At 40.0% G+C, this 16,067-nt stretch overlaps 1 protein-coding gene across 1 annotated transcript in view; it reads left to right on the forward strand.

Annotated features, from left to right (window-relative positions):
* Window positions 1-109: 109 nt before the first annotated feature.
* Window positions 110-16,067, forward strand: part of LOC119884810 (glutamate receptor ionotropic, kainate 2-like) — a 28,186-nt gene continuing 12,228 nt past the window's right edge. Inside the window, exon 1 of the mRNA XM_038695115.1 lies at window positions 110-410. Within this exon, the coding sequence (XP_038551043.1) occupies window positions 330-410 (81 nt within the window). The 5' untranslated portion in view covers window positions 110-329. The remainder of the gene's footprint in view (window positions 411-16,067) is intronic.

A 16,067-nucleotide genomic window follows, 5' to 3' on the forward strand; every position in this document is an offset into this window, starting at 1 on the left:
CTGAAACTGAATGTTCCAGAAATACATCTTGCTGCGCTTCCCTCACAATGAACAAATTTTAAAGAGAGAAACTGTCAGACACTTGGCTGTTTCTGGGTGGAAGTATTTACACTGCTTTGTAAAGCAAAGTTTAGATGAGCCAAAGGCCTCCTATTAGTGAGGAGCACTCCAACGCAACACTAGTCATGCTGTGTCTATGTGCAGCTGTCCTTTATTATTTGTTTTGCATCCCTGTATAACTGGATTTTACACACATCCATCTCAAAATAATTAAAAAAGTGTACTTTGTTTAACAGATTGGTACCTGGGACCCTCCAAGTGGCCTGAACATGACTGACAACCAGAAGGGGAAGACGACCAACGTCTCTGATTCCTTATCCAATCGATCCCTGATCGTCTCCACCATACTGGTACTCTATTTTTCTTATTAATCTATTTGTTCTGATGGAGAATTTGCACATTTTGTTTCAGCAGCTTTTACGTTGTATTGTGTGACAATAATGTCCATCAACAAAAACACAAAAACTGATTTGGTATCAAAATGATCTACCTCAATAGTCCATTTTTTCATCAGTATTTACTGTGTCATTATGTTGGCCAAATGGACTGCTGCTGTTGTGTTTGCTAACAGTTTGCAGTTGGTATAATTGGTTTCAAGACGGGATTAGTAAGTGGACAAAGCAGGCAACTGCCCCGAGGCCCTAAAACTGCAGGGGCCCCAAAGGCCCCATGTTCATTGTGTGGAGATTAATTTTAGAATCATTTAATAATAAATCTGAACACGTTTTTTAATAATATTCACCACTAAAGTGGAATATAAAGTGGTATAAACTTCTGGCCCTTGGGACTGGGAAAATACAACACTTACAGTCAAGGCCAAAAATATGGGAACAGCTGCATGTCTGTTATATAATGCACTACTTACTCCCTACTCCCAGAAAATTGCTGCAATTTTAAATGCTTTGGTGTTTATTTCTTTTGTATTCAAACAATCCCTCATTACAATCACTCTTTCATCAATTTTCTCTTTCATCCACGTCCAGGGAGATTAGCTGCCGTGCCATGGGCTGTAAACTTCTCAATGTCTTGCACAGTGGACACAGAACCTTTAAGATCTCTGGAGATGGACTTGTAGATTGTCCATGCTTTTTGAAATTTTGGTTCTCAAACTCTTTTATCTTTTTTCTTTTGTCCATGCATGCAGATGCACACCACAAAGGTTGAGTCAACCTTTCTCTATTTTAACACAAGGTAGATTTAGGGGCGTTCACACCTACCTCGTTTGGTCCGGACTTTCAGACTTTTCGGTTTGGTCCGAACCAGAATTGCAGGTGCGAAACCTCTCACGGATCACGGTCCGGACCAAACAGACGAAATTTGGTCAGACGAAAAGAGGTAGTCTCGGTCCGGATCCAACTGAACCGTGGTTCGGTTCGTTTCTGGTGTGAAAGCATTTTTTGGATGATTCGGACTTTCAGTCTATTACAGGACGTTTGGCAGTTGCACAGAGATGCATTGAAATAAGGACACAACTATAAAGCACACTGCCACATACACACATTTTCTTTGGTTTCTCCTGCAAACGGAGGTGCAGAAGGATCGCTTGCCGACATTATAATGTTTGTACAACGAGGACGTTTAATTGGGAATTTGAACTATGATGCTGCAGGTAGTAATGCCGTAATAACGATATAGTGGCAAATATGCATATGTTCATTTTTTGGTCATTCATTCTTGTCAAAGCTCCCCGCTGAACTGTTTCATGAACCAATCAATGTCAAGTACAGGGAGACGCAGCCCACATGGATGATGACGACAGGACGCTAGTCTGTCATGTGAAGTCCTTTAGTGCGGTCGCAGAATTGCAGTGAAACCAAAAACTAACCGAACGCATCAAAATGTATCAAAACATGAACTTTGGTTCGGCGCCCCCTTATTTGTCACAATATAACAGGTTATAGAGTGAAACTCCCTTCTGCTATGTAGCAGACAATATACATAAAGAAGCATTTATAAAAACGGTAAACAGAAATAATCTGTCATCAGTGGAGCAGTGCTGAGGATGAATTAGAGTTTAAGAGTCTGATAGCCTGGGGGGAAAAAGCTGCTCTGCAGTCTGGTGGTGCGGCAGCAGAAACTTCTAGATCTCTTCCCAGAAGGCAGCAGGGTGAACAGGCTGAGGCTGGGTGGGTTCTGTCCTTTAGTATCTTTGGGCTCTGTGTAGACACCTCACCTCACTGATATCACTGATGCTCGGGAGATGGGTACCAATGATCTTCTGAGCAGTTTAATCACCCGCTTTAGTTTCACTCTTCTCCCGTTTCCAGATCCGCTGCACTCAGTCCAGTCCCCACACATTCTATTCCAATACTGATAAATGTATTTCTGTCATCGGTAATCACAATTAGATGAGTTTTTGTAAAAAAAAAAAAAAAAAAAGGAGAAGACTGTGTGAGTTCTATATTGCCAGCACTTGTGCATTGTTACAGGTGACTTTAATTACAAATTGAAGAAGCATGCTTGAAATACAATTATTTCTGAATATTTATATCTGAAGGTGCTGAAAATTGTGCCCAGTCCATTTTTGGAGTTCTGTGTGGATTTGGCTTTTTTTTTCTCTGATTTTTTTGTGTTGTTCCAATGCAAATAAAAGAAATAAACATGAGACCAGGAGATACCATGAGACATGAGATACCAAAGCATTTGTAATTACGACAGATTTCTTGGAGAAGTAGTGCATTATGTGACAGACATGCAGGGGTGCCCACATTTCTGGTCATGACTGTAACACCTATACTGAAAACACTTCACTGGCTGCTGGTACAGTACAGAATTGCTGCTTGTTTACTGATCTGCTGCAGCTGCATTGCAACCCTGTCTTGTAGGAAGACACTGATAACAGCAAAGGAAAACAAAGAAATAATAAGGTTTATTAATTCAACAGTCGGTGAATTGGAAAGTTTTAGAAAGCTCATGGTTGAGTGACCCCGACCCGTTTGGTAGACATAAGCCGGTTCTGTGCAGTTCACTAATGTTATCTAACAGGAATTCTGTGTAATGAAGTCTGCAAAATTCAAACACTTACCTCTTGCTGCCATTTTGAACTGACAATGTGCAAATTAAATGTTGCAGCTTTAAATGCCTGTTTATAGCCAAATCAAAGTGTAATGGCTCTTTATGTGGGACCAATCACGGAAGGCTAGAACAGCTCTCAGCCATAACAGACTCTCTCCAAAGATGCTATTATTTTTAAGCTTTTCCTCTCGAAAAAAATCCTTCAGTGCTTTGCCTGAGCTGCCCTTTGTGTTTAAAGCACTTTCTGGGGGTTTTGCTTCTCTCTGACTCAATTGAAGTAGAGTAGCCCAAAGCACAGCACTCCCAAATTGCCAGTTGACTTCACCACCGTGGAGAACTCCAATTTGGTGGGAGCGGGCTGAGGCAGGGAAAAGTGACTGATTGATTGTCCAATGAGATCCCATGGTTCATGGCTCCGCCTGCTCCTGACCAATTTATCAGGTAGATTGTGTTTTGGTCTCCCTTGCCAGTTGTGCCAAAAACAATGGACATTTTTAAAGATCGCTTGTGTTCGTTTTTTTTAGATTATTTTGTCAGAAGTTCAAAGATCATAATGCATATATATAAACTTCACATAAGTAAGATTGAGCAGTTAAATGAATGAAGACAATTTAAAAATAGGTTTAGTTTTAGATTTGGATTAGTTAGTGGCCAGTCAGACATTGCTTAGGTGAGTGCCGTGGTGATTTCAATTTCAGTCAATTTCAAGTCAAGACACTCTTTAAAGCTGTGACATCCTCAACCTATCAAGGCTGTATTAACTCACCAGGGGGACCAAGAGCAACAATTAGCTGTGTGCCCCTTTTGACCCCAAATTATTTCCATCGACCCAGCACTTCAGCACAGTGTCTTGATGCCTTACAGTGAGTGACAAAACCTATCCAGGTTGCACATCACCAACAAACAGTTTCAGCATGTAACTAGAAACCACAAGTTGTTTTTACAGCTCTCTTTGTTTACAGATTAAAAAAAGAAGAAACAGGGTGGAAGTCATTTAGGCTAACTGCCGTGGAGTTTTTTGGCAAGGGCAGAATGGAGGTTGTTTTCAAGCATGTGGGGACCGCTGCTTGGGCCTTTGACCAGTTTACGATGTCATTTAAGACCTCAGTCCGCTGCATAGCCGAGGCCTTTGAGCAAGCCTCCTGGTATGCCATCAGGGCCATCAGGGCCGGCAGCCATACGTGCTTTAATCCTGCTCAGTGCGGCACACAAGTTGGTGGGGGATATTTAGAAACATTAGCCTAATAAAGTTATTAATATTAAGGTCTTTTCCCGGTTAGGTACAATGTTACTACCACTCTACTTCTATCTCACAGCAACCAGCAGTGATTTTGCATTTAGTCAGCCGGCACTGGACTTTAGTCTTAATAGAGTGTCACTATTGTCTAATAGAGCGATAATGCATCAGTCTGTTAAGGAGCATTCTCTCGGCTCGAATCTGACCATCGCCAGGGCCCTGTACTGTCGACAGTTTCAATTTGCGCAGCTGATCCTTTGAGCGGCAGCAAAAGGCAACAGCGTACTGAGAGGGGTTTTTCCTATCTGTAAAAGAATGGCATGTCCATATCTGCAGGTATGGAGACGTTATGTTTGGAATGACGGTTTCCTCAGGGATCCGAAAATGTGTCCAGTAACACAAAACAAATGGGACCGTAAGAAAAACACTCTGCTCCTGACCAGTGAGTTAGACCTTCACTTAAAATAAAAAACAAAGTTCAGCGCTGAAAGTTGAACACCTCATTATCACTGCTCATGCAGCAGACTGCAAAGGGAGCTCTGTGCTCTCTCCTTTTAAAAGTCCAGTGTGTAAAGTTTCTGTTGACAGAAATGCAATATAAGATCTATGACTATGTTTTCAGTGGTGTATAAAGACCTTACATAATGAAGTGTTAGTTTGGATTACCTTAGAATGAGACATTTCTATCTACATAACCCTTACATGGACGTCGCCATGTTGCACCACCACGTTTCTACAGTAGCCCAAAATGGACAAACAGGGCTACAGATTTCGGGCTAACGTTTCATCACGTTCGAAGAAAAATAAGTAAAAATACACAGCAGGGGTCGGCAAACAAGTTTTTCATCGGAGTAATTTTTTACCCATGAGATGGTGGGTGAGAATCTAGGGCATAATATTTAATCCAAAGGTTACGGTGTTTGGTTAGCTCACTTGATAAAGTGTAGGACTCTCATGTGGAATGTCGCATGTTCAGTCCCACGTCAGGTGTCAAAATTTTTTTCCCCCATTCAACAAATTGATCATGCAGCGACTGTTTCACATGGGGACACTGCAGCACAAGCTTTATTGTGAGTGTTCTGGTGTTTGATCCGCATCCATCAACCTACGCTTTTTCATTTCCCCAGTATCTCCAGGCAGAGCAAATTTACGGGAATCACGTTTTCTGGTGACTATTTCAGAGGTGTGTCAAGCAGGCTACAGACTCTTTTTAATTTAGTTCTGAATCTTTCAAAGTAAAAGCTCTCAATTCAACTTGAAATAAGTCATGGCTGCAAAAAACGTCCTTGCATTTGTATTTTGCAGGCATAACCACTAAAGAGGAAGTGATTATATGACTTACTGTTGCTGATCTATTTCATCACCGCTATCAAATTATTATTTTTATTTTTTGACACTATCAAAGCGCCATAATCTGGCCGCGGGCAAGATATTATTGCTGGCGGCTAGTTTGGCGAGGATCCATAATCAGAGAGAGAATTAATATTTCTCTTGTCAATGATGTAAAATTTATGATGGACTGTGACAGTGTTTCACACTCTTGGCTTACATGTTCCTTGTTATCTGTCAGTGGCCAAGTCGCAGAAACAATAATTAAATAAATATAATTTCTTAATATCTACCTAAAGAAACCTCATTTCTTGACTGGCTAGATGCCACTAAATCTTACACACTTAACCTTTAAGGGTTCAGTGACAAGAATAGCCACACCTCCGGGGATTTCCTGTACCTCCCGCGGGGCTCGGCCAATAGAAACCAGGGGAGTTAAAGCTCTACCTGGTCAAACTACATTCTCTTCTCTGCAATCCAGACGTCAACCATGGCCTGATCACCCCGACTGCCACATCTCGCTTTGGGTTTATTTACTTTACAAAAACACACCTTGCACACTTAAGTAGTTATGTTCACTATTTTGTTAAATAAATTTAAAACTTTTTCATGGCCCTTGAGCCAGGTTGTGACAAAGTGGGGCCTTGTGTCGGTTTTTGAATTTGGGCAATTTGATAAAATAGGTGATCAGTGTTGTAGCCTTGTAAGTTTGAAAGTTCTTGTAGAAATGTGGTAGCTTGACAAAATGTGGGCTCCACAAACTGCGAGCTCATGGAGCTACTGTGTTTGGAGAGCAATGTGTTTGGTACGTATGTATTGCGGTCCAAGTTTGTTGTGAGCGTGGCAGCCCGTCGGAATGGTGAGAAGCTTTTGTCTTTCTTTGGTAATTGGGCTTGTTGATCTGATCCTTAGTAGTGTTGTGGCGAATGTTGGTGAAGCTTTTAGCTTGGGAGCATGTCCGTGGTTTTGGGAGGGTTGCTATTGTGCTAGTTGATCTTCCAAGCCAGCGGTCATTAGTGCATAAATACCCACCACAAGTAGCTGCATGAAGACTAGGGTTAGTTAGCTGGGTTCATCGGGGAAACTCCATACCAGGTGAGGGTTAGACCTCTTTGTGCGCATGAGGAAGCTGCACTGTCTTGCTGGGTCTGTTGCTGTGGTTTTGATGTGCCATTTGTAGTTTGTTGTATCGGCAGAGTGTGATGCGTTTATTGCAACTCCGTCCCCGAGGCGTTGGAGCGTTGTAAAAAGGAGCAGCTACTGAAGATTGCGGAGCACTTCTCGGTACTGGTAGGCGACAAACGCCTTAAAGAGAACGTTAGGGTAGCTTTGAAGTCTGAATTGAGGGAGAAAGGGGTGTTTGCTGTGGATGTGGAAGATGATTCTCCAGTTTCCGCAGGTGCGCTTATTCAGACTCGGGGCTTAACGTTTGAACAACAAAAAGAACTGTTGGTGATTCAGCTTGAGCATGACAAATGTAAACATGGGTTGCAAATTAAACAGCAGATTGAGATGGACAGGATTTCGGCAAGAAATGGAGCAGGCCAAATTAGATCTGGAAGGGCTCCGATTATCTTTAGCAAATGACAGTAAGGGGTCCAGTGGAGATCAGAGCAGGCACAGGGGCCGTCACAATGTATGAACATCTGCATGCCTAGACTACAAACAGCCATCATAAACTATATGTCATGTGATAACAGTGGAGGGAAATAGATTTGTAGAAGCTAGACAAATAAAAGTAATTTATGATCCTGTTATTCAGGAGGCAAGGATAAAAATAACAATATCAAGAAAATTGCAGGTTGTCATTATTTATCATGGGTCTTCTTCTCTTCCATACATGCTGTGAAGTGATTGGATTGCAGTTATTAGCAAAGACTCTCTGCGGCTGTAATTGCCATATCAGGAATAAGTCATGGGGAGATGTGTGATGGCTGTGAGCAGTGAGGAAGGGAAGGAAGGGCTGACAATAATTGGGTTTGTTACATTTGATTGATGCACACTTTCATCCAGCTTCTCATCATTTTCTCAGGGATTATGTACTATAAAACATGATGTAATTACTGTTGAGATCTTGGCCTATCAACAGTTTATCTACTTTGGAAATCACTCCCGTAACGTTGCAGTGGAAATGAAGTACCTTTAGGCTAATGGCTGGAGCTGCAGATAATATACTGTGTAATGTCTTAAAGAGAGCAAGGAGCAGGCCTGCTTCCACTTGCACAGAAACAACCCATGTTGTATTAGTCATTGCAGGGAATAGTAGAGCTTCCTGGAGACTGCTCTAAAATACACAACAGTGTTGCAAAATATTATACTGTGCATTTAGGTGAGATAACCAGAATAAAAGATATCTAGAGGCTGAGGCAAGTGAGGAAGTTTGGGGGCATGAGCCTCATCATAGGATCACATTCTAAGATTAAATATCTGTTGATGTGCTAGCTGTATATCTTATCATCATTTAATCATTTACTGTAAACCTCTAAAATAGCTTATGTTATGCTTACTGTCCAAACTAGACAACTGAATAGGTTGTTTGTTGTTTCCTTCCACAATGCTGTGGCTCACTGATGTGTTTAATCATTTTTGGACAACAATGGAGCACAGAGGACTAAGATGTATCAGGCTTTGGATACACACACACACACACACGCTATAATACTTGCTAGTAGAATGTATTAATTGTTTTGCTCCGCACATGGGATTTGCTGACTTTAATCAAATACTAATCAAATAATGGTAATTATTAATAATAGTAATGGTGGAGATGCTTAGCAAATTAGACACTTGGCTCCATACCATGGAAAATCAGTCATCACCACTGTAGAAAGCTACCCCATAGTAGCCGGTGCAGACAGACCTGAGATAGCTACTGTTAGCTGTCCCCCGGCATCTCCTAAGCAGCCAGGAAGCCAGGATGGCTGGGTGAATAAACACAACCCGCGATAACTAAAGCTGTATGAACCCAAAGTAAACATTTTAACTATAACTACAACACGATGCTTAGTTGTACACTGAACAACATTATAAATGCAACACTTTTGTTTTTGCCCCCATTCATCATGAGCTGAACTCAAAGATCTAAGACTTTCTCCATGAACACAAAAGGCCTATTTCTCTCAAATATTGTTCACAAATCTGTCAAAATCTGTGTTAGTGAGCACTTCTCCTTTGCCGAGATAATCCATCCACCTCACAGGTGTGGCATATCAAGATGCTGATCAGACAGCATGGGGATTGCACAGGTGTGCCTTAGTCTGGCCACAATAAAAGGCCTTAGGCTGGCCACAATAAAAGGCCTTAGGCTGGCCACACAGATTTTGACAGATTTGTGAACAAGATTTGAGACAAATAGGCCTTTTGTGTATGTAGAGAAAGTCTTAGATCTTAGAGTTCAGCTCATGATGAACGGGGACAAAAACAAAAGCGTTGCGTTTATATTTTTGTGTGTGTATGTGTATATATATTAGATCTTTATTATCCATTTCTGGAAACTTGTCTTTGGCTTCACCATGTCCATTAGAAAAACATCAAATACACATAACACAGGACACATTTAAACACAAAAACCAATACCAATAGGAGCTTCCAGTAGGCCGGTTATCTCTAATGAATTTATCAAAACAATTGCGCAAGGGATAAAAGAGTTTTTGAAAAGGTTTTTTGTTGCCCTGGGTACCCTATAACACCTTCCTGGGGGGACCTTGTCAAATTCAGCAAAAAGGGGGTGTAAAGAATACCCTGAAAATTTGATGTGCTTTCTGTCTGCAGTGGAGCGTATATATCTCACAGAGCTGTCTCTGTGGTTTCTGTAGGATTTTCCCAGCCATATTCACAATCTTTGTCAATTTGGACCTATTCTTAGCCCCAAGATTACCATACCATGTTAATATGTTGTACGTGAGAACATTCTCCACTAGACTTTTGTAGACTCTTGAATGTGTTTGCTTACAAAGTTAGCTGTTCAACTTCCTTAAGAAATAAATATGTTACATAGCCTTTTTATAGATATAGTCAGAGTTTGTTGTAAAACTCAATCTACTATCAAGTAGAGTGCCTCAGTATTTAAAGTCCTCCACAGTGTCAACAGGACACATTAATGTTTACTGTGTTTAGGCAATGTGGGATGTTATTACTGGAGATGACCAACTCCTTAGTTTTACTGGTATTTATAACTAAAGCACTGTTTGAACACCAGCTAATTAATTTGTCAATATGGGAAAAATATGCTCTCTCCCCACCTTTGTCCTCTTCATGCATTAACCCAACCAAAGCCATATCATCCGCGTACGTATAAGAAGTGGAATCCTGAATCTGCAACTCGTTGGTAGAGATAGCAAACAGTATGGGTGATAAGACACAGCCCTGGGGTGCACCTGTATTTTTCAACAAGTTGCTCTGAACTAATGCCATTCAAAAACACTCTCTGGGGCTGTTGGGAAAGAAAGTCCTTAATCCATAAAATAAGCCAGCCGTTAACACCAAGGTCAGATAGCCTCTGCAATAGAATATGTATTTGCATGGTGTTAAAGGCAGAGCTAAAATCCCCAAAACAAAGTGTTTAGTAAGGTTATTAACTAATGAAAGAGTTGCATCCTCAGTGTTATAAGCAAATTGATATGGGTCAAAGTGGGGCAACTGGCCTAAAATCATTTAAAAACAAAGCACCAGTCTTTTTAGGCACAGGAATAATTGTAGATTATTTCCATGACTGTGGCACTGAATGTTGGTCAAGCAATCTCTGAAACAATTTAACAAAAACAGATATAAGTTGGGGAACACAGCTTTTAATTACCTGCCCCCTCAGACCATCAGGGCCTGGCGCTTTTTTTGGATAAAACTTTGTTAGGCTAGCTGCTACCTCATTCTAACTAAATATAATTGGTGGATGGTCAGTGACATCAATGAACAAGTTATCACAGACAGTATGATTATGCCCAGAATCAAATCTGCAATAAAACTGGTTTAAATCATTGGCAAAAGAAGAAGTATTTGAGGGGAAAATGTCCCTCTTCCTTACAACCCTACCCATCATATTATTCTTATGATCTTTTCCTACTTTTCCTAGTGATGTTTCTGAGTTCCCCCCTCTTTTCTCTTACTAAACTCGTGTCCCCATTTATAAATGCAATTCTCCTCTCATTAAGACACCACTTAATTTCCTAAGAAACCCATTCTTTGTTGTTAGGATAAATCGTGATAGTCTTAAGAGAAGTAATATTGATTTCACAGAATTTCAAATAGTCAGTAATAGTCTCAGTTAATTCGTTTGCATCCGTACAACAGTCATAAAACATTTGCCAATCAGTGTCTTCAAAGCAATCACGTAGTTTTTCTTCACTGCTGTCATTCCATATTCTAATCTTCTTGGTGACTGGGCTCTCTTGTTTTAACTTGGCTTTATATTTTGGAAGCAAATGAACAACATTGCGGTCCGATTTTCCAAGAGGTAGAAGACAAACTGCTTTGGATGCCTCAGGTTTTGTTTTCCATAACACTGATCAAGGATTCGCGACTGGCTTGTTGAACAGTCAACATATACTGCTCCAGTGTGGGAAGATGGCCAGATAGTTTACAGGTATTAAAATCACCCATAATGAAGACCGGCACACAGTGTATGCTTTGTTTATATTGAACCAACTTCATTCCACAGTAGCAAAAGAAGAAAGACGACAAATCTGCTCCAAAAAGTAAGTGTGTGTGAGAGCTAAATCAAACTACTACTTACTGCCATATCATTGCAGCAAAATGCAACAAAATGAGAACCATTGTTGTTTATTTTAATGATTGTTGCTTTGAAAAATTTTACTGCTTGTCAAAAATCAAGACATATTTTCAATGTAACATAATTTGTGTGTAGAGTTTGTTTTTGATATATATTTCTCTTCTTTAGTTTTTATAATGTCATTTTATTGTTTATTAATTAGATAATTGTTTTTTATAATTTATATGTGAATTTGTGCTCTGGCAACATTGTTTATCCAAACATTCATGGCAATAGGCCTAAAGCAGAGAGAGAGAGTTATTTCTCATCTCATGGAAACAAGTTTCTGCCACTACATCTTAAAGTTTCCTCCTCACTAGAAGAAGAGCTGGACCCTGATCCTTCTTACAGCAGGTGTTACAATAGAAAGTAAACTCAGGTGTCTTTATTCCCTGCAGCAAAGTCGCAGGCAAAAGCCCAAGGATCGGTACGTGTTGTCACCGTCATACGGAGGTGCTTCTGCTGGCTACACATACATCTGTGTGTGGCGGTGGCGTCACTAACTGATCCTCGGTAGTTTTATTTCAGACTCGAGCTACTTGATCAATACAAGAGCTTTGCCAGTGAAAAGCTATTTGATTCAGAAAACAGCGACGCTGCCACCAAGCTACTGAGAAATGTAGTTAAACTAGTAACGGCGCTCCTTGTTGCGACGCTACTGCCCAACGCTGGGTGCCACCTGACGCCAACAACAACAGTACAAGTGGAAACGCGAGTGAAGATAAATCAATGTTTTATTCCCAAAAGTTAAATTCATGAAAACGGTTAACTCTGAGCGGCAGCGCTGCCTCTGGCTCTCTCCTCCACAGCTCAACAGCCAGGGATGTATTCTGGGACTGAAATTCAGCCCGGGACTTTGAGACGGAGAGGCCTTTTATACAATTGCCGTGTGGGGGTGTGGAGAAGGATTTTTGCCCTTATTTTAATATATAGTGTTTCTGTACAGTCAATTTTATTATGATAAAGACCTTCAAGAAGGTTTTTGTGACACCCGCCTCTTAAGTTTGTATAAGCAAGGCACCACTGCACTGAACAAGACCAGGTCAGGCAAACCTCAGTCAGTCAGAGTGCTAAAATATTTAAATCTAATCAAAAACTACAATGCAGTCTCATAAAATAGAGCAGTGTGTGCACAGTTAGCTTCAGCTCTGAGTAGGCCTCTCTGGCTCAGCTTCCCCTGTGCTGGTCCCTGACTCTGCTTGTACTGATTGTGCAGCTACATATGCATGAGAAGAACATCAGTAATAAATGTAACTAACAATAATCCATTTTTATTTCTATCAATTGATAATTGCCTTCCAAGTCCAGTCCTGCACAGGCCCCTGTACATGTCACTGTTTCTGGTTCCATTGTCTTTCTCTTCCTCCTATATATTATTATTATAATTTATAAATAATTTTCCTTTGTTATATTAAAGCCAGTGGGCAGTCTTCCATCACACCTCTGCCTGCTAAGATCCCTGACGATTTGCTTTGTTCTCCGCTACAGCAACACTGCATAGAAGGGAATCAATAATACTAAATAACACTAAATAAATGTTTTAAAATGTCTCAAATAAGGCAGTATTGTTTGAGGCACAAAATCTATTGTTTTTAATTTGTTAGAGAAGAATGGGCTTGATTTTGTGTTTAAGAAGTGTCTACAGAGAGGCATGATGGAAGTGGTATAGCCTTAATTAGATTTGCTTTACAGAGATACTCGGTTTTTCCTTTACTCCTTTTTTTAATTAAAGATTCACCAGCCTCCGTCTGCAGCCAGCCTTGCTGCAAGAGACAGAAGGGAGTGTTTGTATTTATGTTTGTATGTGTATTGAGGATGGCAGTATAGTGGCTAAACCCTACATGTGCTTGTATTTCGGTCAGGGAAGTGATACGTACCATCACAGAGACGAATATGGAGTCCCAAAAGGGACAAATGTCATCATTGTTTCAGTTTAAAGTAAAAAACTATGACTAAATAAATAATGCATGTTGAATACAGTTACAGTAGCTGAATAATCTGAATGTATATTTACAAAGCCTTTATCATCATCACCAGGGCTTTACCAACATCTTCTTTAATATTGCACATTTCTCAAGTTTGGTGACTCACAGTGGATTATTTCCCCAAAAACTAAAGAGTTTAAGTCCCTTTACGTCCCGTCTTTCTCTGAACACCTTAGCTACTACACTACCCGTGATGCAAATGAATATCATCTTTTTGAAGGTCATCACAGACAAAGGTGGAGTTTTAAACATCAGCTGTTAGCTGGGAGGACTTTTAGGGCAGCGAATGGATGCTAACACAATCAGGGTGCGTATCTTTTTATAACCAGAGGGCTACTTGAAAATATGGAACAAGTCATTAGAGTTACAGCAGTTAGAAGTAGAAAATAAATTATTCATTTAAAGATAAATCAAAGTCTAATGAAATTATTTTAAATCTATTTTATCAATTGATTGGAGGTACTGTAACACACACAAATGTGAACCTTAAAAAAATCTATTTAGATTATTTAGCTCATTGTAGTTCTTTTTTTACAATAACACGTGTCGCCTCTGAGACACCAGACTATAGATTGCACACAGTGCGTTTGCAGCACATGCAATGTATACATAATGTTATTGGCAATGTTCTCATGTGTCAGATTATGTACTTCACTGGGCCTCTGTTGATACGATTAATTGGCATCAAAGTAGCTAGAGAACCACGCTGGTTGAATCAAATCATGTCATTAAATATTCTTTTGAACAGTGTCTCTTTTGAAGCTATAATTCATAAAAGACAGAGATTGCTTAATCTCTGTTGGTCAGTGCTGGCCTAAATCAAACCAGAATAATCAAATTGATTGAATTATTGCATCATTTCAATGATTGAAGCAGAAGAGGGTTTGGAGCTGACTAATAATCAGATTTGGTTCAGTACAACATTAACTAAATCTTTCAATAGCGGCTCTTCTGCTATTGCAACCAAGTCTCTGGAATTACAAGTAAAAGGTGTAAGGTTCACTTCTGGCGCATTATGTGAAATGTGTGAAAAGTTTCTCTTATGTTGTAGCTACCTGTCCAAAAAATATTAAAACTCCTCCATGCACCATGTCCAGTTTCACAGATAGAAGATAAGAGCTATTCATAATGTCCAGACAGAATGACAGATATTGCTGATTGTTCCAGTGAGAGGTGCTCTTTGTTAATGTGCCCAGCGACTGTTTATGATAATTACAGTCTTTCACAGTTGACAGAAGGTGAGAGGTCATAAGCTGCTAATGGGCTCCCAATAGTTTCTTTGTGCTCGACATGCTAGATAACAATTGTTCCACTAGTTAACATGGCAGCAATTCGAGACTGTGAGAAAATTGTCAAATAATGAACTGAGGAGTTAAATAGTAATTTAAAGAGCTGAGGAGGAATTTACTGTCACCATGGTCAAAAGGTCCATTCAGAGAAATAAGAATATAACTGATCTCATTAATGTCTAAGCCTTTCTACATGTATGTTTATGTGCATATATGTAAATAAATGAAAGGTTGGGTGCAGAGCAGACTGCAGAGAAGTGTAGTGTTCATTTACATCACCAACAGGGACTGTAGCAGGAAAACACAGAGCTTGCAGGAAAAAATAGTTCATTCAGGTAACCTCTATTTCGCCTTGCTTCATTACTGAATCTCAGACTACTGCCGTGCAGTCACTGTTTACGCTGTTTCATTCATTGTGATAGAGAGCAGGGGTCATGATGAGCAGAAGGTTTGCAGTGGATAGGTCTTTCTTAGATGTGTGTTCCTGTAAAGAAGATTGCTCAGCCTTTTTTGCTGTTGCTTCAGTTGTCTTCACCCTCAACAATCTCCACTAGCATCAGAAACTAGTTACAAAAACACCCGAAACTTGTCCAATCTTGGGTGCTTGTAAACCTTTGCACACAACTAGAAATATAAAAAGTCAGGAACAGGACTCAAGTTCAATACACAGTAGCTGAGATAGTGATATACCATAAAAATAAAAATAGAAGACTACCTGTGTGGATTTTAAAAAACTGTCACACTCATCACCACTGAAGGAGTGTCTCAGTTACCATGGTGATGGGAAGAAAGGAAAACACTGCACATCCTCTCAGCTATCTGACTTTTAAACCCAAAGTCATCGTCAGCACTGCTCCACTGAATATAGTCTATTTTTATAATTGCTTTTATATTACTGTATATTGTCTGCTACATAGCAGAAGGGAGTTAACAACATAATTTAACTTTGTACCTTACTTACCTAATTATATTATATAGCATCCATTCATGATTAGATAGATAGATATCTCATTGCGTTTTCAAATAGAGCAGGTAGACCACGCTCTATGTAATTTTATTTACAAAGTGTGAGAGTGTTATTTACAGAGTGTGAGAGCTGGAAGCTGTTAGCTGATGCTGCTGCCTCTCCCAGCTGCTGCCGCTGATGCAGGCTACTGTGAATGATGAAAGCTGAAATACGTTCACAGCTGAAGGCTGAAAGAAATTGTAAAAGCTGAAATGGCTGACAACCCAGCTGATGTCAACTGAAATTAAGTGCTTTAAAAACTTGGAAGCCAAAATGTAAAACTGGAACTGGGAGCTGAAGTGCATTAGCTAAAGAAACGGTGAGCTGAAATTTGTTGCTGAAACAGCTGAAAGGCAAAATAATATACTGCCACAGCTGGTGG

Source organism: Micropterus salmoides, unplaced genomic scaffold, assembly GCF_014851395.1.
Source record: "Micropterus salmoides isolate LMB-PRFRI ecotype aquatic unplaced genomic scaffold, ASM1485139v1 Ms_hic_scaffold_3685, whole genome shotgun sequence".
Taxonomy (NCBI): Eukaryota; Metazoa; Chordata; class Actinopteri; order Centrarchiformes; family Centrarchidae; genus Micropterus; species Micropterus salmoides.